We start from the raw sequence: 26694 nt of genomic DNA, 5'->3' as shown, positions 1-26694 counted from the left end.
GCCGCAGATTTTTAAAAACCTAACTCTTGTATGGCTGAGGTTGGAACTCTGGTAGCCACAGCGCAAATAGCTGCCCCTATTCAAAAAGAGTGTGTGCCATACTCGTCACACCTTAGGACCAACTTAACCAAGCAGAAATTTCAATACTGCCGCAAACTGAAACTTAGTAAGAGGTGAAGTATCCCCATGCAACATGAATTAAGCACCACTAGAATGCTAGAAAGCATTATCCCCGATACCTCCTGCATTCTCAAAACCCTGTCTCATTTCGTCTGTAAGGGTGAAAATATCCACATCATTCCCTTTTCAAATTTTCTCTTTCATCCTCTTCCTCAATTCCCTGGTACTGTAACTGCAGTGTTAGTGCAATGCACCATTTCTGAAAATAACAGCGGTTCCGAAGGAGCCGCCGCCTTCTTTGTATGCTCATGCTTGCTTTTTTAACCACTTGTCGTGCTATTAGCTTAGCCAACTTATGCGGGTGCTTAGACAAATCTGAACCATCGCTACCCACAGATAAATCTGAAGAAGAACCAGCTGAGGATATAGATGAAACTGCATGCTCACCAGATCCTGAAGGTCTGAGGATTTCTGGTGTATCCCCTGCTGTAGCCACTGCAGTGGCTGTAGCCTCCCCTGACACCACCACTTGCTCGCTTACAGACTGTCCAGTCTTCTTGCCTGTTTCCAAAGGTGCAGATTGTGCCTTTCATGTGCTGGCTAAGACTTCAGGGGTAGAAGCATAAGATGTTAGCTCTGAAGAAATAACTGCTGTCTCAACAGCTGCAACTGGAATAGGTTGCGGATCAATATTTGCAGCAACTGGGGAAGGTGGGAGTAATACTGGCGCAGATGATACCACCTAACAAGATGCATAGCTGGATGGGGGAGGGTGCATAAGCATATTGCTCGAGTGAATGTAAGGGGGAAACCATGGACCAAGTTATCCATGACCACCCTGCCACTGATATGCATATTGCCCTGGCGACTGCAGTGCTGGAGAATAAGACAACATCAACATTTGGAAGTATTGTTGCCTTGCTCTGCTAGTTGCTATAGGAGCCTGTAATCCAGGCGTACTGGAAGAAAAACTACAATCCGCTACAGCCCTGAATAATTCATAGTTGCAGGCTGCGCAGGCACAGAAAAATCTGCAGACATTGAGCTGTGAGAATTTATAACTTGCATTATATTTGATTGCACAGCAGATGGTGCCCTTCTCTCTTCTAAAATGGTGCCTGCTGTGCAGCCTGAGGGACTGTAGGCCTATCTAAAATGGTGGCCGCAGAGCTAACTGTGCCTAGGTCTGTGTAACCTAGACCTCTGTTTAGGCTAATGCTGCCCCTTATGTCTGCCTCAGGCTCTCCCCCTGCTGGGGTTAATGCATGCATAGATACCAGGCCAGGTGAGAGCCCCATGGCCTTTGCACAGAGGCCCGGAAGCTCTCTGTCTGACATCCTACTGTCCCGCTCACCAGATGCAGCCGGGTATGCTCCATCCCTGGCACTCGCATAATTGTTCAGCGCAGCCATGGCCTCTGTGGACCCCCCGCTAGTCGCAGGATCATCGGATCTGCTCGACATGCCTGAGACCGGGAGCTCTGGCAGTGCCACCAGAGAGTGCTGCACAGCAGCGCCTCCCTGCAGCATCTTACCAGCAGCCATTAAGCCCACGCTGGGGAGGCAATAACTGGTGCCTGCCAGTGGACGGGCCACCTCAGCCAGCCACTGAGGGGGAGCAGATCTCTTTGGACGGGGCATAAGGCAGGAAAAGGGAGAGATAGAAATAAATTGAAAATAGGTGGGGGAAGAAGAAAATTAAATGATAAACAAAATATGAATGGCAGGGGCTATGGTAAGGGTGAATAAAGCTAAATTAAGAGAGGAAAATTAATTATTTAATAGGGAGAAAGAAGAAAACCAAAGGGGAGGATTGTGAGGTAATGAACTCTGACACAGGATCTACTCAGCCTGACTTCCAACCGAAAAATATGCTGTATAATTATTAAAATCTCTTATATACCCCCTAAACATATACACCCTTAAATGAAGTGATAGGCAAAACACTAGCCAATAAAAAACACAACAAAACTACAATATACCTAGCAACAGAGAAACCCAAATAATCACAGAAATTAGAATGCTTATATGGCTTCGAGCCTATTCAGCCCTCACCTAATGCTTTAGACCACATCTAATTCTAAAGAAAAAAACATCAATTTGCATGGCTAGATGATGTCCAAGCCAGGCAGAAATGTGGATCCATGTTAAACCCAAAAGTATGAAGCCTTTAGAGGTAAATCTGAGACGCTAAGGAGTGATAAATGATCAGCCAACCAGCTCCTGTCATTTTTCAAACACAGCCTGTGACATGGCAGTTAGGAATCTGATTTGCTGATCATTTATCACTCCTTAAGCATCTCAGATTTTTCTCTTGTTAAGGCTTCATACATTTGGGCTACCTAGCATATGTTGTTTTGTTATATTTATACCTAGTCTGTGCTATTATTTATTTACAATTACTAGGAGCAATGCTGGTGATAAAATCATTGAATAAGTGACGTCTTAATTAAGTTGCACTTGATGTTGTAGACTCAAATCTCCTGAGAGGAGTGTCTCATATGTATAGCAACAGTAAGATGTCTATTTGTTAGCACAGCCGGTAATACTGTCATTTTTGTATTATTTGTATAAAGGAGTACAGACAATAATTGACCCAGTTTTCCCTAGAACATCCCTTCTCTTATTTTCAACACCAGGGTTGGAATGCCATTAGTTCTCTCATTGGCTGCACTTATATAATATCATCAGCCAAAAGCAGAAACAATCCGGCATAACAAATATACCCTGGCACTGTCTGTTTTTCCAAAGGCTAATATGAGTAAGGGTCTCTCACCATGTGACGCATATAATGCGTCAGCACATGCGGGGAAGCCGAACCCCAGAAAATATCTAAAGGCCTTGCCTGTCTTTCCAATTTCATTGGTTCTTCTCCGTTATAATCAAAATTCACAATACAACACCTTAAGGATTATATAGCAAGCGAAACAATAGTCTCTCTGACTAAAGGCTCGATAGAGACACTTACAAGTGCCGGACATATTGTATTACTCAAGTGAATAGAATATCTTTTTTTGAGGGTCATTTGCTTGCCTTTGTGATTAGTATTACTTACATATTTACAAATTTATGGATTATATCGCAAGGTAGAGCACAGATATTTCACAATTTTGAAGGAATATATGTCTTCTACTCTCAATCTTTGATTCTCACTTTCAACATTGGAACTTAGGAGTGCCTATAGGTTTTCTCATTGGCTGCACTGACATATTGTCATCAGCCAAAAGTGGAAACTATAAGGCACACCTTTACACCCCCATACTATCTTTAATTACATTGGCTGGTGTGAGTAGGGGTCTCTCACCCTGCATTCGATGCTTGAGCAGATACGGGATAGCGGAACCCAGAAATACACCTAAAGGCCTTGCCTATCTTTATCACCTTGCAGATAACCATTGACATAATTAATTATAATATGGATAATTGATCAGGGTCTGTGGCCCAGCACAAATGCAGAAACCTGTACAATTTTAACTATGTTTTGTTGTATTTCTATATGTGAAGATGTTAATATTTCGCCTTTTAAAATTCAGGCGTGAATATACTCCAATTTTATAGTTTAGAATAAAAGTTAAGTTTTATATTACCGTTCAATACAATATGGGCACTGTCTAGACATATACATGAGTGCCCCAACATAGGAGAGTCTAGTGCCATACTCTTGTGGTATGATCTTGTGACCCTGTCAAACTTTTGTACTGTCTACCTTTTTCATGTCGACCTTTTGACCCTGTCAACCTAATGTCTGTCTTACATGTGATATCTATCTATTGACTGTCTAACTAGACACTGTCTATCTATCATCCTACACCCCCTGGAACTTATAGTAAATTAGCTCTGGAAAATATCAGTCATTTTCCAATCAATGTTAACGAAGTCCTTTGTTCCACCGAATACGCAAAACAGATAAATATTCATACATAATCCAATTTAGAAACAAATGGAAATATTTATTACTTAAGAAAAATGGTAGCCAATGACCCCCTAGTTTGTATCTCAATATACTGGTATTTTAATCACTATTTATATTCCTGATATTTCCTAACATATATACAGTATGAGACATGGTTGAAGTGGATATTTTTAAGTGGAGGTATGGAAAAGTGAAGATTGCATTTATGTGCATGCCTTAGAAAAGGGAGCATGGCCACTCAAAAGAGGGCGTGTCCTTTATTGTAGTAGGACCCCTTATACTATCTAGTACTGGTGCCCCTTTCACATTATACCACACAGTATGAGCCAAAATTCACATTATAGCACACAGTATGAGCCAAAATTCACATTATAGCACATGAGCCGAAATTCACATTATAGCACATGGTATGAGCTGAAATTCATATTATAGCATATGGTATGAGCAGAAATTCACATTATAGCACACAGTATGAGCCGAAATTCACATTATAGCACACAGAATGAAACGAAATTCACATTATAGCACACAGAATGAGACGAAATTCACATTATAGCACACAGTATGAGCCGAAACATGGGAAATGCAGTGGGTGTACAGTGTGCCATACATGGGCACAGGGGTGGATCCAGAAGAAAATGAAAAGGGGGGGGGGGGCACCATGATAGGGGAACGGTAATAGTTATATTTACATGCACCTAAGGCACGCATGCTCCCAGATAAGGGGTGTGGTGTCACAGGTGGCGTGGCCTCACAAAATACACCATCAGGTAATGATTGGCTGTAGGAGCGCATCCTGGTTTATTGCCAATGTTTCACCCTGATGAAAAGGCTGATTGGGCCTTGAAATATTGGTCACCTGTTGCATTAATTATGGGAGGCAGGAAGGCACCCCAGCACAATATAATTATTAAAGTTTTTAGTTGGGAGGCAGGTGCAGCATATCTTGTTTTGGGCACTGCACTGAGATTCAGACTGCAGGACATGAACTGCCCATCTTTGATTAGCAGAAGCAGCCAGCTGGATCTCCAACAAGCAGCATAAGACATCTGCAGGACAGCCCTGTCACAATCACACGGGCCGCCTTCTCAAAGCTGAGGCTGTGTTTGACTGCACCAAGCATGGTGGTAAAGGAAGTTGAGGAGGAAGCGCTGGGAAACTGTGTGGTGCAATGAGGGCTAATGAAGCCTTCTGCGCCGTCATAAGTAACAGTCTTACTCGATGCTGGCATTTGAACCCTGCGCCTGGGCTGGACACACGGACTTGGTGTTAGAGCCACGGCGGGTCCTAGTGGGCGGTGACTATGCGAACACAGGACTGCAAAAACCAGCTAGCGAGCGATCAGGTCTGAATGACCCCCAATGTACTGTAGTTTCGTGTCCGGAAAATGCACTTTGTGGAAACGGTAAACCTGCTACATCAAATTTCAATCTAATATTATTTATTATGTAAAAGAAAGAACAATGCTAGTGGAGCAGTTGTATGTGGCAGAAGGTGTTTAGCTAATATGCTTATATAAATGGCTTGGTTGAATTTATGGTTAAAACTCTTTAATAATTATGATGAGTAAACACACAACTTAAGTACAAGACAATAAAATCTAACATGAATTATCATAAAAGTATCTCAAACAAAGAACCATGGGATATTGCACAGACCCCTGTTGGTGAAAGTAGCAAAATAGCCACTATATAAGTAGTCACTGAGGGTGCCAAATAAACAGTATTAGTAGTTGTACTTAAAACGTGCATTTTTTTGGTCTATGAAAACATTTTGTACTCAGCTGTTTTAAATGCACAGTAGGGAACACTTTCTTTTGCATTAGAGGCACCATTAAAGGAATACAGCATTACATACTAAGGCATTGAAGACTCTAACTCGCAGTTTGAACACAAACAGTCCTACAGTAGTTAATGCAATGTGGACTTCTTAGTTACACTGTAACAGGTCTGTAGTGCCTACAGTAAGAGAGAGTTATCTCAAGATAAAACAGAGTGTCTTACATCTTGATGTCTCAGTGTTGCAATAGTTCACTTGGAAAACTGTGCCCATTTGAAGACCAAGAGTTGCTGTTTAGTCCCTATTAACTTCTACTTATAAAACTGCAGCCAGACCTACAGGAATGCCTTCTCAACTTGATACATATTCATTCCCAATAGAAAGGGGCAGGGAAAAACAGGTCATAGCGTAGCCCCTGTAATGAGGAGAAAACAATAAATTACTTGACAGTGAGCTCCTACACACTCAGCCCCCACACCCATCTATGTCTAGGATAATAAAAGAAGTGAATGATCCTCACTCTCTTGTGAAGAGACTACAGAAAGTGTGGAGGAAGGCACCCTTCCACGCCTCTCTCTGTATCTCACATGATCTTCCACAGACAGAAGTCGCTGGCTAGATGGACTTAACATTGCCCCCTTCCCTCCCCCGAAGTCCCAGCACCATGGGTAGCTGCCAAAAGGTAGGACTGGCTCTGACAATCTGAAGCTTTCAAATCCGGTCCTGTTCCCATTGCATCATGGGTATGTGAAGCAGTGTGGGGAAGGGCAAATAGTTTGCTACACTGCATAGAGCCCTGCAGTTCAAAGTTTACTTAGTGGCATAACCATGATTTTAGTGCAATCCAAAGTGCTAAGAAAGGAGATCTTATAGGTTGACTCCAACTATTCAGATAACAAAAGAGATCCATTACTTAGAAAGGGAGTATAATTAAATATTAGACACATACAATAAAATATTGGTTTGGGACAGTTCCAAAAATTCTGAGAAATGGTTTTGTGTCAGCAATCATGGAGAATACCATTAGATTTACTATAAAAAAATATAGCCTATAATTTCACTTTATTATATGCCTATTACTTACTTTTTACCTTTTCACAACAATACCTTGCACTTAACGCCTATTTTTTTCCTGCTCTTTATCTTAAGTAGTGGTGCTCCTACTGTGAGTTAGATTAAGGATAATTGTAGACAGCATTCCATCAGCACACACAAGATTCCTAATATTCTTGTGTATATAAAGCACAATAATCATACTGGGCAAACTACTCATATTAAATGCTTATAGCGGCAAACCACTGTCATACCAAAAGCAAATAACTGTACACAGACAAGCCTCCTGCCAGGAACACCACTATCTACTTATAGCACCACAGAATAATTGCTTTATGATTTTTTTTATATCAACTCAGTATTAGCGAAGGTGAAGAACATGTGTTATCCTTCAAATAGCATTTAACCATATGTCCTAAATTTAAGTAGCGCTCTTACCAGTGAAACAGTCCTGTGAAGGCAGGGCTGGATTTCCAAAAATGGGGTTTGTAGGCAAACAGCAGTTTGGGCCTAATTCAAGGTTTACTGCAAAGCAAAAATAAGAATTTACTCACCGGTAATTCTATTTCTCGTAGTCCGTAGTGGATGCTGGGAACTCCGTAAGGACCATGGGGAATAGACGGGCTCCGCAGGAGACTGGGCACTCTAAAAGAAAGATTAGGTACTATCTGGTGTGCACTGGCTCCTCCCTCTATGCCCCTCCTCCAGACCTCAGTTAAGGAAACTGTGCCCGGAAGAGCTGACACAACAAGGAAAGGATTTGGAATCCAGGGTAAGACTCTTACCAGCCACACCAATCACACCGTACAACTTGTGATAACCATACCCAGTTAACAGTATGAACAACAACAGAGCCTCAGTAACAGATGGCTCATAACAATAACCCTTTAGTTAAGCAATAACTATATACATGTATTGCAGAGAGTCCGCACTTGGGACGGGCGCGCAGCATCCACTACGGACTACGAGAAATAGAATTACCGGTGAGTAAATTCTTATTTTCTCTGACGTCCTAGTGGATGCTGGGAACTCCGTAAGGACCATGGGGATTATACCAAAGCTCCCAAACGGGCGGGAGAGTGCGGATGACTCTGCAGCACCGCATGAGCAAACTCAAGGTCCTCCTCAGCCAGGGTATCAAACTTGTAGAACTTAGCAAACTTGTTTGACCCCGACCAAGTAGCAGCTCGGCAAAGCTGTAAAGCCGAGACCCCTCGGGCAGCCGCCCAAGAAGAGCCCACCTTCCTTGTGGAATGGGCTTTCACCATTTTGGATGCGGCAATCCAGCCGCAGAGGGAACCAGCTGAATCGTGCTATAGATCCAGCGAACAATAGTCTGCTTCGAAGCAGGAGCGCCAACCTTGTTGGCTACATACAGAATAAACAGCGAGTCAGACTTTCTGACTCCCGCCTTTCTGGAAACATACATTTTCAAAGCCCGGACTACATCCAGCAACTTGGAATCCTCCAAGTCCCTAGTAGCCGCAGGCACCACAATAGGCTGGTTCAAATGAAACGATGATACCACCCTAGGAAGAAATTGGGGACGAGTCCTCAATTCTGCCCTGTCCATATGGAAGATCAGATAAGGGTTTTTACACGACAAAACAGCCAATACTGACACACGCCTAGCCGAAGCTAAGGCCAATAGCATGACCACTTTCCACGTGAGATATTTTAGCTCCATGGTCTTAAGTGGCTCAAACCAGTGGGATTTCAGGAAATCCAACACAACGTTAAGATCCCAAGGTGCCACCGGTGGCACAAAAGGAGGCTGAATATGCAGCACCCCCGGAACAATGTCTGAACTTCAGGCAGTGAAGCCAGTTCATTTTTAGAGAAAATGTATAGGGCCGAAATCTTGACGTTTATGGATCCTAATTTTAGGCCCATAGTCACTCCTGACTGTAGGAAGTGCAGGAATCGACCCCGCTGGAATTCCTCTGTAGGGCCTTCCCGGCCTCACACCAAGCAACCTATTTTCGCCATATACAGTGAAAAAGTCTTGCTGTCACGTCTTTCCTAGCCTTTATCAGTGTAGGAATAACTGCATCCGGAATGCCCTTTTCCGCTAGGATCCGGCGTTCAACCGCCATGCCGTCAAATGCAGCCGCGGTAAATTTTGGAACAGACAGGGCCCCTGTTGCAACATGTCCTGTCTGAGAGGCAGAAGCCCTGAGTCCTCTGAGAGCATTTCCTGTAGCTCCGGGTACCGGGTCCTTCTTGGCCAATTTGGAGCAAAGAATATTGTTTTCACTCCTCCTTTTATTACAATTATCAGCCCTTGGGTATGAGTGGAAGAGGAGGGAATACAGAGACCGACTGAAACACCCACGGTGTTACTAGTGCGACCACAGCTATCACCTGAGGGTCCCTTGACCCGGCGTAAAACCTTTTTTAGCTTTTTATTGAGGTGGGACGCCATCTAGTCCACCTTAGGCAGTTCCCATCAATTTGCAAACTGCGTGAAGACTTCCTGATGAAGTCCCCACTTTCCCGGGTGGAGGTCGTGCCTGCTGAGGAAGTCTGCTTCCCAGATGTCCACTCCCGGAACGAACACTGCTGACAGTGCGCTTACTTGATTCTCCGCCCAGCAAAGAATTCTGGTGGCTTCTAACCTCGCCATCCTGCTCCTTGTGCCGCCTTGGCGGTTTACATGAACCCCTGTGGTCTGACAGGATCAGAACCGGTTGGTCGCGAAGCAGGATCTCCGCTTGACTTAGGGCGTTGTATATGGCCCTTAGTTCCACGATATTGATGTGAAGGCAAGTCAGTTGACTTGACCACAGACCTTGGAAATTTCTTCCCTGTGTAACTGCCCCCCATCTCGGAGGCTTGCATCCGTGGTCACCAGGATCCAGTCCTGAATGCCGATTCTGCTGCCCTCGAGAAGGTGAGCACTCTGCAACCACCACAGGAGAGACACCCTGGCCCTGGGGGATAGGGTGATTAACCGATGCATCTGAAGAGGTGATCCAGACCACTTGTCCAGTAAGTCCCATTGGAAGGTCCTCGCATGGAACCTGCCTAAGGGGATGGCCTCGTATGATGCCACCATCCTTCCCAGGACTCGAGTGCAGTGATGCACTGACACCTGTTTTAGTTTTAATAGATTCCTGACCAGTGTCATGAGCTCCTGAGCTCTCTCTATCGGGAGATAACCCTTTTCTGGTCTGTGTCTAGGATCATGCCTAGGAGAGGCAGATGAGCTGTAGGAACCAACTGCGACTTTGGAATATATAGAATCCAGCCGTGTTGCCGTTACACTTCCAGAGAAAGTGATACGCTGTTCAGCAACTGCTCTCTTGATCTCGCTTTTATGAGGAGATCGTCCAAGTACGTGATAATAGTGACACCTTGCTTCCGCAGGAGCACAATCATATCCGCCATTACCATGGTGAATATTCTCGGGGCCGTGGAGAGACCAAACGGCAACATCTGAAATTGGTAATGACAATCCCGTACCGCAATTCTGAGGTACGCCTAATGAGGTGGATAAATGGGGACCTGAAGGTATGCATCCCTTATGTCCCGATTCACAATAAAGTCTCCCCCTTTTTAGGCTTGCACTGACCGCTCTTAGCGATTCCATCTTGAACTTGAACCTTCTCAGGTATATGTTCAGGGATTTTTAATTCAATATGGGTCTGACCGAACCGTCTGGTTTCGGGATTACAACATGGTCTAATAATAACACCCTCTTGTTGAAGGAGGGGACCCTTGACTACCACCTGTTAAAGATACAATTTGTGAATTGCAGATAACACTGGCTCCCTCTCTTGGGGGGAAGCCCGCAGGGCCGTCGGTGAGGGGGCATCTTCTCACAGTCCAGCTTGTAACCCTGAGACACAATATCTATTGCCCAGGGATTAAACAGGGAGTGAACCCACTTGTGGCTGAACTTACGAAGGCGTGTCCCCACCGGGCCTAGCTCCGCCTGTGGAGCCCCAGCGACATTGGTGGATTTTTGTAGGGGTCGGGGAGGACTTCTGTTCCTGGGAACTAGCTGCCCGGCTCTGACAAGAAAGGACGCTCCTCAGACTTTCTTGTTTCTTTATACGAAAGGCTGCATTTAATAATGTCGTGCTTTCTTAGGCTGTGCAGGAATATAAGGCAAACTAGCAGAATTACCAGCTATAGCTGTGGAGACCAGGCCCGAGAACCCTTCTCCACACAATCCTCAGCCTTCCATATGCCTCTTAAGTCGGCATCATCTGTCCAATGCATATTCTACAGGACACGTCAAGCAGAGATCGACATAGCTTTGACTCTAGGACCCAGTATACTCATGTCTCTTTGGGCATGCTTTATAACTATATATCTATCACTTAAGACAGCATCTTTAATATATTTATATTGCATACTAGGGTCTCATCTCTGCTGATAAGGTACCTGTCCACGCTGCCACAGCGCTATAAACCCATGCCGACACAATCGCCAGTCTGGGTAGTATACTAGAATGTGCACGCTATCTGCAGGATCCCTGAGAATAGCAAGTGCTACCATCTGTGCAAACAGGACACCCCAGGGGAAGATTCTCAACATATCCTGGCCCTAGTGGGGAAAGGATACAGCCTGAGAATTCTCTTGTGGGAAGCTGCCGTCTCTTGTCTGGAGATTCCCGCTCTTTTTCCTCATGAGAGGAGGGAAATTTACCTCAGCATTCTTCCCCTTAAACATGTGTACTCTCGTGTCAGGGACAGATGAGTCATCAGTGATATGCAAATCATCTATTATTTCAATAATCATATATTGAATACCTTATAGCCATCTTGGCTGTAACTTTGCATTATCGTAGTCGACAGTGGAGTTTAACTCCATGTCGATACCAGTGTTTGTTATTATGGATAGTGAGCATTGAGAGACTCTGAAGGTCTCTGTGACATAGGGACAGACATGGGTAGATTTCCTGTCTGTTCCCTAACCTTTTGTGCAATAAATTCACCTTAGCACTTACACATTTCCAAACAGGTGTCGGCGTTGTCGACGGAGACACCCTCTCACACACATATCCGCTCTATCACCTCCTTAGAGGAGCCTTTTACCTCAGATATGTCGACACACGCGTACCGACACACCACACACACAGGGGATGCTCTATTTGAGGACAGTTCCCCCACAAGGCCCTTTGGAGAGACAGAGAGAGAGTATGCCAGCACACACCCCAGCGCTATATAACCCAGGGATTACACTACAACTCAGTGTTTACCCAGTAGCTGCTGTATATACAAATTTTGCGCCTAAATTTATGTGCCCCCCCCTCTCTTTTAACCCTTTGTGTACCAGGATACTGCCTGGGAGAGCCTGGGGAGCTTCCTTCCAGCGGAGCTGTGAAGAGAAAATGGCGCTGGTGTGCTGAGGAAGAAGGCCCGGCCCCCTCAGCGGCGGGCTTCTGTCCTGTTTCTGACTAAAAATGGCGGGGGTTTTACACATATACAGTTTTCCAGACTATATTATGTGTATATATTGCCAAAAGGTATACTTATTGCTGCCCAGGGCGCCCCCCCCTCCCAGCGCCCTGCACCCTAGAGTGACCGGAGTGTGTGGTGTGCAGTGGGAGCAATGGCGCACAGCTGCAGTGCTGTGCGCTACCTTAATGAAGACCGGAGTCTTCTGCCGCCGATTTTATCTCCTTCTTCTGTCTTCTGGCTCTGCAAGGGGGACGGCGGCGCGGCTCCGGGAACGGACGATCGAGGTCAGGCCCTGTGTTCGAACCCTCTGGAGCTAATGGTGTCCAGTAGCCTAAGAAGCACAAGCTAGCTGCACGCAGGTAGGTTTGCTTCTCTCCCCTCAGTCCCACGTAGCAGTGAGTCTGTTGCCAGCAGATCTCACTGAAAATAAAAAACCTAACAAATACTTTCTTTCTAGCAAGCTCAGGAGAGCCCACTAGGTGCATCCAGCTCTGGCCGGGCACAGATTCTAACTGAGGTCTGGAGGAGGGGCATAGAGGGAGGAGCCAGTGCACACCAGATAGTACCTAATCTTTTTTTTAGAGTGCCCAGTCTCCTGCGGAGCCCGTCTATTTCCCATGGTCCTTACGGAGTTCCCAGCATCCACTAGGACGTCAGAGAAATCTTCCTCTAATGAGCAAAACCATGTGCACTGCAGGTGGGGCAGATGTAACATGTACAGAGAGAGAGTTAGATTTGGGTGGGTTATATTGTTTCTGTGCAGGGTAAATACTGGCTGCTTTATTTTTACACTGCAAGTTAGATTTCGGTTTGAACACACCCCACCCAAATCTAACTCTCTCTGCACATGTTATATCTGCCCAGCCTGCAGTGCATATGGTTTTACCCTTTAGAGGAAGATTTTGCTTTTGAGATCAACCTCGAATTAGGCCTTTCATTCCTTCCACACTTCATCCCTTCCACTGTTCTTTTATGCAGAACAGTCTATAATATTGACAGCCCTGTTACAGAACAGACTGTAGTAATATAGAATTAAGCGGCACCATTGATTTCTTCCACATGGAATTCATGTTTCTGACCTTGGTACCTCCCATGGCCAATTAACATTAACCAACCATAAGTTGACTTTTCTCATTCCTTACATTTTATTCAGATCAAATGAAAATGTTCTCATATTGTACATTCTGTACAAATATAAAAACTGCTTCCGACTCTCTGTCTTATCCAGACAGACACCTACTGTGCCTAATGTTATGTAGGCCTTCTAATAACCTTAACATTTGCCAATGAGTTGACTAGAATGCTGCAAAGAGTTATAAGACAAATATTACATATGTGACTGTCATGATCCATCAAACGTGCGACATGCTTTGGCCCCCAACACCCCTTGGCTTTCAAGTGTTACTGAACAAAGCTGTTCTAGAACTTGCCCAAAAGGAACATAATCCTAATTCAGCAGTTTGGTACATGAGGAAAAATAAGTCTGGAGGTTTTCCTAATGTTGATAAGAGCCTGAAAGATGCCTAATCTCTCCGCCTAAACTGAAAGTCTTAATTGCCTGGCATTTGGCATACAGTAAGTAGAGTTGCAAACTCATTATGATAACAATGCAGTGAATGAATGATTTAATTAAATAAGGCAGGATAAGGATATACCTAAATTTTGTGTTCCCTAATGAGGACTTTGAAGTTTTTATGTAGCATTAATCAATTCAAGGGTAGCACCTATTGTGTGTTTTATATACATTTTGTAGTTTTTCTTTGAAGTTTACTAATAAACGATCATTAAAATTTAGATGTGATGTTAATATCAGCTATACTCAATTTTGTATTAAAATTACACTATGAAAAGGTAAAAATAATAAAAAGGAAGAATCAGTATAAATGGTAATTTTTTTGAAACTTTTTGATTCATCATTAAAAACATACCTGGCACTATTTATAATTACATTGAAGTGAATCTCAGTAACATAAAGATGCATCTTGGTACAAACTTTATGCATGCAGAGATACACCTGCAGGTATGATTTAGAGTTGCATGCATCTTGATTTTGCATCCCTTTTAATTTTAAGAGGTAGATATCGGACACTAAAAATCAAGTGCAGCACAGCGAAGGCGTCACATGCAAGTTGAAAAACCTCTTTACCGATTCATTAAAGAACTTTTGTTTAGTAAAACTACTTTCACACTAACATCCCAGGTCCAACCCAAGATTTGGAACTTGGTTTCAAACCAGGCTAGACCTGAAACAGACCCCGTTTACAACACAACTCCAACCCAGGATGTTCTTGGGTTGGCCACATTTACACTGGTGATCCGTCTCTCTCTATGCTGTAAACAGAATCCAGGTTGGATGACCCAGGTCACCCATTTATACTGTCCCATTAGCCAAGTAATGCCTGTGTCCAACCCAGGTCACTACTTGGGCTGGATTTCTGGGTCATTGGACCCAGGTTATTATTGGAGACCCTCTCACACTGAGCTGGGTCTACCCAGCAGTAACCTGGGTAACTTTGGCTGTGTGAAAGGGGTATAAATGTACTCTTCTCTACAGAAGAGTAAATTTAGGCTGAAAAGGTTAAAATTAGAGATTTGCACCAGAAATTTTTCGGGTTTTGTGTTTTGGTTTTGGATTCGGTTCCGCGGCCGTGTTTTGGATTTGGACGCGTTTCGGCAAAACTTCCCTGAAATGTTTTTGTCGGATTCGGGTGTTTTTTTTCAAAAACCCCTCAAAAAAAGCTTCAATCATAGAATTTGGGGGTAATTTTGATCCTATAGTATTATTAACCTCAATAACCATAATTTCCACTCATTTCCAGTCTATTCTGAACACCTCATACTATTATTTTTAGTCCTAAAATTTGCACTGAGGTCGCTGGATGACTAAGCTAAGCGACCCAAGTGGGCGGCACAAACACCTGGCCCATCTAGGAGTGGCACTGCAGTGTCAGACAGGATGGCACTTCAAAAAATTGTCCCCAAACATCACATGATGCAAAGATAAATAAAAAAAAAGGTTCAAGATGGAATTGTCCTTGGGCCCTCCCACCCACCCTTATGTTGTATAAACAGGACATGCACGCTTTAACAAACCCATCATTTCAGCCACAGGGTCTGCCACATGACTGTGGCTGAAATGACTGGTTGGTTTGGGCCCCCACCAAAAAAAGAAGCAATCAATCTCTCCTTGCTCAAACTGGCTATACAGAGGCAAGATGTCCACCTCATCATCATCCTCCGATTCCTCACCCCTTTCACTGTGTACATCCCCCTCCTCACAGAGTATTAATTCGTCCCCACTGGAGTCCACCATCTCAGGTCCCTGTGTACTTTCTGGAGGCAATTGCTGGTGAATGTCTCCACAGAGGCATTGATTATAATTCATTTTGATGAACACCATCTTCTCCGCATTTTGTGGAAGTAACCTCGTACGCTGATCGCTGACAAGGTGACTGGCTGCACTAAACACTCTTTCGGAGTACACACTGGAGGGGGGGGCAACTTAGGTAAAATAAAGCCAGTTTGTGCAAGGGCCTCCAAATTGCCTCTTTTTCCTGCCAGTATATGTACGGACTGTCTGACGTGCCTACTTTGATGCGGTCACTCATATAATCCTCCACCATTCTTTCAATGGTGACAGAATCATATGCAGTGACAGTAGATGACATGTCAGTAATCGTTGGCAGGTCCTTCAGTCCGGACCAGATGTCAGCACTCGCTCCAGACTGCCCTGCATCACCGCCAGCGAGTGGGCTTGGAATTCTTATCCTTTTTCTTGCAGCCCCAGTTGCAGGAGAATGTGATGGAGGAGTTGTTGACGGGTCACGTTCCGCTTGAGTTGACAAGTGTCTCACCAGCAGGTCTTTGAACCTCTGCAGACTTGTGTCTGCCAGAAAGAGAGATACAACGTAAGCTTTAAACCTAGGATCGAGCACGGTGGCCAAAATGTAGTGCTCTGATTTCAACAGATTGAATACCCGGGAATCCTGGTTAAGCGAATTAAGGGCTCCATCCACAAGTCCCACATGCCTAGTGGAATCGCTCTGTTTTAGCTCCTCCTTCAAACTCTCCAGCTGCTTCTGCAAAAGCCTGATGAGGGGAATGACCTGACTCAGGCTGGCAGTGTCTGAACTGACTTCACGTGTGGAAAGTTCAAAGGGTTGCAGAACCTTGCACAATGTTGAAATCATTCTCCACTGTGCTTGAGTCAGGTGCATTCCCCCTCCTTTGCCTATATCGTAGGCAGATGTATAGGCTTGAATGGCCTTTTGCTGCTCCTCCATCCTCTGAAGCATATAGAGGGTTGAATTCCACCTCGTTACCACCTCTTGCTTCAGCTGATGGAGGGGCATGTCCAGGAGTGTTTGCTGGTGCTCCAGTCTTTGGCACGCGGTGGCTGAATGCCGAACGTGGCCTGCAATTCTTCGGGCCACCGACAGCATCTCTTGCACGCCCCTGTTATTTAAAAAAAAATTCTGCAACACCAAATTAATTGTATGTGCAAAACATGGGACGTGCTGGAATTTGCCCACATGTAACGCACGCACAATATTGCTGGCGTTGTCCGATGTCAAAAATCCCCAGGAGAGTCCAATTGGGGTAAGCCAATCTGCGATGATGTTCCTCAGTTTCTGTAAGAGGTTGTCAGCTGTGTGCCTCTTATGGAAAGTGGTGATACAAAGCGTAGCTGCCTAGGAACGAGTTGGCGTTTGCTAGATGCTGTTACTAGTGCCACCGCTGCTGTTGTTGCTGCGGGAGGCAATACATCTACCCAGTGGGCTGTCACAGTCATATAGTCCTTAGTCTGCCCTGCTCCACTTGTCCACATGTCCAAGGTTAAGTGGACATTGGGTACATTTTTAGGACACTGGTGACTCTTTTTCTGACGTCTGTGTACATTCTCGGTATCGCCTGCCTAGAGAAGTGGAACCTAGATGGGATTTGGTACCGGGGACAGACTACCTCAAGAAATTCTCTAAGTCCCTGTGAATAAACGGTGGATACCGGACACACGATTAACACCAACACAGCTGCCAAGGCCTGAGTTATCCGCTTTGCAGCAGGATGACTGCTGTGATATTTCATCTTCCTCGCAAAGGACTGTTGGACAGTCAATTGCTTACTGGAAGTAGTACAAGTGGTCTTCCGACTTCCCCTCTGGGATGACGATCAACTCCCAGCAGCAACAACAGCAGCACCAGCAGCAGTAGGCATTACACTCAAGGAACCATCGGAGGAATCCCAGTTAGGAGAGCACTCTTCAGACTTGCCAGTGACATGGCCTGCAGGACTATTGGCATTCCTGTCTAAGGAGGAAATTGACACTGAGGGAGTTGGTGGTGTGGTTTGCAGGACCTTGGGTACAAGAGGAAGTGATTTAGTTGTCAGTGGACTGCTTCCGCTGTCGTCCAAAGTTTTTGAACTTGTCAATGACTTCTGATGAATGCGCTCCATGTGACGTATAAGGGAGGATGTTCCTAGGTGTTTAACGTCCTTACCCCTGCTTATTACAGCTTGACAGAGGCAACACACGTCTTGACACCTGTTGTCCACATTTCTATTAAAATAATTCCATACCGAAGAGGTGATTTTTTTTGTAATTTGACCATGCATGTCAATGGCCATATTCATCCCACGGACAACAGGTGTCTCCCCGGGTGCCTGACTTAAACAAACCACCTCACCATCAGAATCCTCCTTGTCAATTTCCTCCTCAGCGCCAGCAACACCCATATCCTCATCCTGGTGTACTTCAACAGTGACATCTTCAATTTGACTATCAGGAACTGGACTGTGGGTGCTTCTTCCAGCACTTCCAGGGGGCGTGCATATGGTGGAAGGAGCCAACTCTTCCCTTCCAGTGTTGGGAAGGTCAGGCATCGCAACCGACACAATTGGACTCTCTTTGGGGATTTGTGATTTAGAAGAACGCACAGTTCTTTGCTGTGCTTTTGCCATCTTAACTCTTTTCAGTTTTCTAGCGGGAGGATGAGTGCTTCTATCCTCATGTGATGCTGAACCACTAGCCATGAACATAGGCCAGGGCCTCAGCCGTTCCTTGCCACTCCGTGTCGAAAATGGCATATTGGCAAGTTTGCGCTTCTCCTCAGACGCTTTTAATTTAGATTTTTGAGTCATTTTACTGAACTTTAGTTTTTTGGATTTTACATGCTCTGTACTATGACATTGGGCATCGGCCTTGGCATACGATGTTGATGGCATTGAATCGTCTCTGCCATGACTAGTGGCAGCAGCTTCAGTACTAGGTGGAAGTGGATCTTGATCTTTCCCTATTTCACCCTCCACATTTTTGTTCTCCATTTTTTAATGTGTGGATTTATATGCCAGTAATATATCAATAGCAATGGCCTACTGTACTGTACTATATGTATACTGCTGGTCACCAAAATGCTGCACTGTACTACTATATATACTGCTCACAAAAATGCAGCACAGATATGGAATGGATACTTGCAGTGACACGGAGCTGCAAGATACAGCAATGGCCTACTGTACTGTACAACTATATACTGTTGGTCACCAAAATGCTGCACTGTACTACTATATATACTGCTCACAAAAATGCAGCACAGATATGGAATGGATACTTGCAGTGACACAGAGCTGCAAGATACAGCAATGGCCTACTGTACTGTACAACTATATACTGTTGGTCACCAAAATGCTGCACTGTACTACTATATATACTGCTCACAAAAATGCAGCACAGATATGGAATGGATACTTGCGGTGACACAGAGCTGCAAGGTACAGCAATGGCCTACTGTACTGTACAACTATAAACTGTTGGTCACCAAAATGCAGCACACTGAGCACAGATATTTGCTGCACACTGTTCACAGATATGGAGCTTTTCAGGCAGAGAACATAGATATTTGCAGCACACTGAGCACAGATATGGAGCTCTTCAGGCAGAGAACGTATATATTTGCAGCACACTGAGCACAGATATTTTCAGCACACTGAGCACAGATATTTGCAGCACACTGAGCACAGATACAGAGCTTTTCAGCGAGAGAACGTAGCCACGTCCTCTGTGTTCAATTTCCAATGCACCAGTGAAAATGGCGTTGACGCGTGGCTCTTTATATAGAATACGAATCTCGCGAGAATCCGACAGCGGGATGATGACGTTCAGCCTCGTTCAGGTTAACCGAGCAAGGCGGGAAGATCCGAGGCTGCCTCGGAACCGTGTAAAATAGGTAAAGTTCGGGGGGGGGGGGGGTTCGGATCTCGATGAACCGAACCCGCTCATCTCTAGTTAGAATATGGTCCAAGAAGTTAAAATTCTAAATACATTCAGAGCATTGTTACTTACACTCTTTTGTCATTTCTATATTGAGAATTCTACTTCACATTATATTTTATACAATATTTTTTCTGAACAAATGTCTCAGCCAAAAAATGGGGCATCTAAAAATAAACCTGTTAAAATGTTATAGAAAGCGATGTTCTCAGACTTCTAACAAGGCCATATCTCTTATTTGGTATACCTTTTGCTAATATCTATCCAGCATTTTGACATCTTTGATGGCAATTTTCATTTCCGTTTGTAACATTGTGTAAAAAGAAGGCTGGTAGCTATAGCTAATAATGAACGCGTTATTTAGGTACTAATCAAATAGAACATAATGCAGAGTAAAAAGAGACTCTTCTAATAATGCTAGGACCAGCTCAGGTCCAGCTTACACATCAACCAATTGTATAAATCCTGCTTGATGTGCAAATCATACCTTCCTGCTCTCCTAGACAAATCATACTTCCTACTGTAAAAGTCTAGGAAACTCTTAAGTTTAGGTTAGGTCTCCCAGACTCATGAAAGAAGGTTAGCCTTCTGGATGCATCTACTATCCTAGAGAAGAGGGCAGTCAATTATGTAATTTGTAGTTAATTGTTTCCTGATGCTGTAAATTGCAGCACTGTAAGTCATTCATGGCACTATGCTGCCCATATGTCTAACCTGGTCCTTCACCTCCAGTATTTCCCAGAAGATGAGACCCCAGTGGAATGTGCAAGTGTATAACTTATGTTTTCAGTATCCTTTAGAGATTCTTTGGAGGCAATACTTTACTTTAAGGGCCAGATGTAAAATTCCATTTAAAAATGTGACCTGAACACACAGTATACTGCAAAATGTATTTGATCATGTGAATTAGTATATGTGTATTTATAAGATGTGCATATATTAATATTAGAATCCAGAGTGTTGGTGTGGCCAGAGCAAAGACACTCTAGCTTGTGGAATTATATGTACCAGCACGCTGTGGCAGCCAGATCTTTATGGATCACGTAGTTCCACAATAGTATGTCTATTAAAAATTTTACAATAAAACACACCTACAGTAAATCCAATTTACCTTTATATATTGACACCTCAGTCATTATGGTTTACATTTTGACAGGGGAACCCAAAATTCATTGATAAAGTTCTTGAGCCATTATTTATTTAGGCAATGACCATACTTACCATCTATACTTATTCATTCATTCATTCATTCATTCATTCATTCATTCATTCATTCATTCAGTAAATTCCCTTTTTAATAATACATGTGTGTTCAGTGTTGATTTCCTTGTGTAAGCTAACTAACATTTGCCTCTTACCTTGTTTTGTTCACTGTTAAAAAATTATACATGGCCTTGATTTATTGTTCATTGAATGCATCTCCCACAATCATGTTTGTACACTGTAGATAGTGAAAGGCAGTAAAAAATCATGTAAAATGTTCTTAATACAGCAGAATAATTGAAAGCATGACACAACCCTATGAAAGTGATCAGTCTTGAATCCAGGTTATTTTCTCCATTGTCAGTTCTAAATGTAATTCTGTTGGGTGAAGGTATCCACTGTATGTGTCTGCAGGAATTTATGGGAGCCCAGTTGTCTAGTTTCCAGCAAGATCACCACCTGGTTTGTAGGAATACAAAGATTTATCTCAGAGTAGAGCAGTACATATTATACTATACTGTATATTGTGTGGGTCCTGGTCACCTGTCGACATAAAAGACAACTGTCTTTTCCTCTGTGTCTTCTGCTTAGCAATAAACACTTGTTTGTGGCTTCTCCTAATTCTTGAGCAACGAAATCCACAAAGTCTTCTTTTGGGACCAATATCTCTATGGACACTGCAAGTAGACAAGCCATTAGGAAAATGCTATTAATAATATATGTAGTTCATTCACCATCACTTCCCCTTGTGTGTAGTAAAAGTTCAACTTACAGTACTGTTACTTTCTGGAGTTACTGTATTTTGCACAGACAAGAATCTCTTATATGGATTTTCACTGGAATAGTGGCGCATGCTGCAAAGAACCAATGTTCAGCATGTGCAGTACAAGTCTGCGATGTAGCATGCAGATCGGCAACAGACTGTCAGTGATTGACAGCCTGCTGCTGTTTGGGGGCATGGAGGGAGTGACGATGACTGCCAATCACCAAAAAGGATGCGTACTGTCACCGTTGCCAGAAAGGGATGAGGACAAGATTTCTGTTCTGGTAGGATCTGTGGCGGATGGCTGTCATGACCCCGTGGGTAATGCAGCTGGCCAATGGTGTCACAGATGATCTGGAACTTCATCCTAGGATGCAGCTTAGATCACTAATGCAAGAAGGGTTGACTCTTCCTGTTGCATTAACATATAATTGTAATCACTGCTGCTTCCATGTAAGAAGCAGTGATAGCCACTCTGATAACCATATCTGAAAAAAGGGCCATGGTTGCTACCAACAGTCAGGAACGGGAATAGCCATTTACAAGACTCCAGAGCTACAAGAGCATTTGGTTATATTTTAGTCCAGTATTTTATGTATGTGATTTATCATCAGCAAGAAGAAGAAATATTCACTTTGTCTATTTACCATCTACTGCATTCACATATATGGTAACTGAAAAATATAGTCAATGTATAAAAGTCACTGTAAATATTTATCATCTAACCTTTCATCCATCAACCAATGTTGGATCTGAAGACTCCATTACTGTATACTGTCTTCTTATCCCTGTCTACTCTGCACATAGATTCTCTTTTCAGGAACACTTCTTTTGTGTGAAGATCCACAGTTAAGCTTTTGTTAGCTGCATCAAACTTGATGCTCCAAAATGCTTATTTTTCCCATTTTTTTCTGCAAAGACATTAGTGATCTTACACTCATTCATCCTCTTAAGTGGATTCTCATTTTCGGTAACAATACATCAGCTATCTTAATTAAGTAGTACACTGTGGAACAATCGTAGGATGCCAATTAAACCTATTTCAGTAACAATGTGTTTTTGTTTTTTAAATAAGGGACTATTTCAGTAGATTTATTGATGATTACGCCTCTGTCTCTGAAATAATTTTAAGGAAAAAAGCTATTTAAAATCATGTACAAGAATGAGTCTCCAGCGGCCTATATAGGATTGATGTCATGGTTAATACAATATTCAGTTCTATAAAGATATTAAGTAGGAATTAAGGGATAAAGGAGATGATTTTGTATACCAATAATTTTATTTTATATGTCTATGGCTTTTGTTTCTGCTTTTGGGATTAATTTGTTTTCTTCCTTATAGCAGTTCACTTGTTTGGATTAACTTGGCAACTTCAGCCGGTTGAGAACCAGCTTTATGAGAATGGAGTCAGTAAAGGAAGCAGAGGAGATGAGTCTGCTGACACCACTTACTCACCACTAGGAGGAAAGGCTTCTGATAAAGCAGAGAAAAAAGGTAATGTTTATTGCACAGCTATATAATACTAATAATAATAATAATAATTGTATTTACTGTATATAGGACTAAAGGCGCTTAATAGACATATAACATCCTCAAAGGCATGTATGGCAACATTTAATTTATCACACAAGGATTAGTGAAATACTGATGGTGGAGTTTAATTAAGCTCATCTCATGCATAATAAATTAAAACTCAGCATATTATGCAAAAAAGGCACGGACACTACAATACATTTAAGACTATAATAAATAAATTAGTTGTATCTACTTTTAGATTACACATTCTCATTCAATAATTACACCAAATGAATGGTTAGTTACCTTTTCCTAGATACTAGAGATTGAAGAAGGAAAGCTCTCTCCTTGTGACACCCATGACTGGGCCAGGACTCAAACCTACACACAGTATATTAATGTGTTTAACTAATAATGTGTGACATCTCAATGAACTGCACAAAGAGGTGCAGAATTAGTGACATACCTGCTATCCTTATAGAATGCTATGGATATTTATGGTGCTCAGTACCATGAGTGCTAGACCTCACCTACTGTACCACATGCTTGGAATAAAGTATATAAATTTGCTATATTTTAAGACTAATAAACATATTAGTATTCTTCTACAAGTGTTGTGCATCTTTATATCATATACTATTGATTTCTCTGGCACCCTAAAATAATGTACCTGGTGCAGAGTGCCCAACTACTCACCTTATATATATGTAGGTATATATATTTACACACAAGAGGGCACTCTCCAATTTCTAGTTCAATCAAATCTTCTTTATTCATCACCACCCCGTGTAAAACACCATATTATAACAATCTGAAATGACGTCTGTCATCTAGCCATAAGGCAATGAAAATAATTTCAGATCATATCTGCAAATATACTGAATTGTCTGTTAACTTCGGTCCCATTTTACATCTGTAAAGACCAGCAGCACAGGCAACAGTAGTTATAACAAGAAAGATGAATATATGTCATTATAGACTCACCATAATCTAGCTCATATAACCTCCTCATCATATTAATCATTAAACCCATCTGTCTAGACGGATCCCCGGCATGTTTTCCTCCATGCTATGTATGTCTCTATCTCAATTCAGTATACCTGTCTGGCCAGATCCCCGGTGTGCATTCCATCAACCTGTGCATGGCCCTCCGTACATTGGTCATCTTGCAGGATCACATGCCTGTCACCTGTCTGGCCGGAACCCTGGCTAGATCCCACTCACATTACGCATGTCGCGCCAGACTTCCGTCATCTCACGGGAACTCATGCATGTCAGCCATGCATTCTAACAATGTGCGCATGCAGAACCAGTGTACTACAACCCCATTGGCAATATCCGAGTGTCGAAACACGTAAGTGGCATGGCTTGGCGTGATGCTATTTACAGACTGTGGACCGGGAGAAAGTTTGTATGTGTCTCTGGATTCAAGACCTGTTTGTGTTATGATACATGCGATGGTCTAACCACTGATATCGGTATGCATGCATTTCTTCAGTGCCTGATTTTGTTTGCTGTGAATAAAATGCTACTCTTTTAATGCACCCTGCTTCTATTTGTATATATATATATATATATATATTTGAGGATATAAGGGCAATGGAAACTTAAAGGTCTTTGCAAAAGTTCAGCTACTAGGTTAGTATTGAAAATCCCAAACAAGGTTCATTTTTAAAAATTAACAGAAAGATTTATTTTTTTCATCTCAATCCTCAACATAACATTTGTTATTGGAAAGTTACCATTAATGATTTAAACTGAGAGATTTATGATGCTTGTTTGGAACTTTACCTTATATGGTACATGTCATTAATAAGATATGTACTTTCTTCAATAAATTGCTGTTTTAATTATGTATTTATAGACATCCCTACTGTTTCAACTGTAGTTGCAGATTTAGTAAATCTCTCGCTTTTGAAACAGAGGCATATGTTATCTTCAACATAATTACACACAGAGATAATATCATCAATTTTATATCCAAATATGTACCTTCATTTCCCCATACATTAGTTTAGTCAATATTGTAATTGGTTTGTTAATGAATTTTGTAATGGAGACTATGTATAGACTAGAGCATTAACTTTTATTGGAAAACCACAGTGAAATTAAAACAGGACACTAGCATGAGAAACCTCAGTAGATGATGACTTCAACTTAACAAATGCCAAACAGGAAAGATTATCAAGAAATATTTTAATGAGGTTTCTTGCTACAGAATAATGGTTTCAGCAGGGTGCAGGGTTACACCATTAAGAAATCAGAAAAAAGAATGATCTTCCACAATCAGTTCAAATACACAAATTTTATTAAGCTAATACAATTAGTCATCAAGTTTGTTGACTGTAGGTTTACTGCAGTAAAGATAAAATGAAATATATATTATATGTAATGTATGTAATACTCAATAGTTTTCAAAATGTACTGTAATTAAATTGCCTTAATTAGGGCTGTAGTAATAAAGATTCAGAGTTCATGGATGGAAATATCCTGATTTGTTTCTTAATCATGGAACCTGTATCAGGTAGTGGCGGTACTTGCTTTGGGCACCCACTCCACCCCACAGGGAGAGGCAGTGGGTGATGGGGAGACGCAAAAGTTCACAGGGCAGAGGGTGATGGAGTGACAGTGAATGGCAAAGGGCGATGTTGTGACAGGGAGAGGCAGAGAGTGGCATGGGGGAGCCAGAGGTTGGAACGGGAGGCAGTAGGTGACTGGGGAGCAGGTAGAGGCACAATGTGATATGGAGAAGCAGTGACTGATAGAGATAAACAGTAGGTGTCAGCAAGATGCAGAGAGTGACAGGAAGAGGCAGTGGCAAAGAGAGACAGGGAGAGACTGAGGGTGGCAGGGGAAGGCAGTGGGTGTCGGGAAGCAGCAATGGGTGATAAGGAGAAGTAGTGATGGACAGAGAGAAGCACTGGGTGGTAAGTAGAGGCAAAGGGTGGCAGAGGGTGACATGAAAATGCAGAAGTAGTGAGGAGCACAAAGTGATTTTCGAATACTAGTCACACAGGTGTGTTTATATCACATAGAAAACCACCATTATTCAATATTGGAGAGGAATTGTATTCATCAGATACATTTGGGACTGCTATCACAGGCAAGGTATATGGACAATGGAGATTACAAGTATTGTTAAAATATAACTTTTAATTTATCAAACATTAGTGAAACCATCGAATATTAAAACAAAAAATAGAATAGTGAAAAAAGCAGAGAAACAGTGATTAAAATATTTTCTGCACACTAGATGTCACTGGATTATATTTCTTTTGTATATTAGTTCTTGAGTGTAAATCATAAAGGTAGTGTTCAATTTTCTTGTACCTAATAAATGGATTGGTAATATGTGTGGTCGTCTTTTATTTGCTTTACATAATATCACATTAATGTTGTTGTATCTACAAAGATGCTGGTGTATATCTATTTCATTGCTGTATTTTTATGGGCTATCCCCCCTTTGAGTAACATGTGCCTATTCAGGTTACAGTGATCATGGGTATATCAGTATTACAACCCTTCCAGGGGTCCAGGTATTCACCCCCTATCAGTTTATCACATATATAAGTAATATTTTGTTTTATCAAAACAATGCTCTAAGGATGGCATATATCATAAATATCTGTATATTATATTATATATATTATATCAGGATAATATCTTTATAA

General features: G+C 42.5%; 1 protein-coding gene across 4 annotated transcripts in view; it reads left to right on the top strand.

Annotated features, from left to right (window-relative positions):
• Positions 1–26694, top strand: part of TENM1 (teneurin transmembrane protein 1) — a 1080468-nt gene that overhangs the window by 626929 nt on the left and 426845 nt on the right. For 3 of the 4 annotated variants that reach the window (XM_063937254.1, XM_063937255.1, XM_063937257.1), the window contains one exon: positions 22850–23002. In XM_063937254.1, coding sequence (XP_063793324.1) covers positions 22850–23002 — 153 coding nt within the window. The remainder of the gene's footprint in view (positions 1–22849; positions 23003–26694) is intronic. The other variant, XM_063937256.1, reaches the window with a different exon arrangement.

This window comes from Pseudophryne corroboree, chromosome 8 (assembly GCF_028390025.1).
Source record: "Pseudophryne corroboree isolate aPseCor3 chromosome 8, aPseCor3.hap2, whole genome shotgun sequence".
Lineage (NCBI taxonomy): Eukaryota > Metazoa > Chordata > Amphibia > Anura > Myobatrachidae > Pseudophryne > Pseudophryne corroboree.
This window is presented reverse-complemented; position numbering and strand designations above follow the sequence as displayed.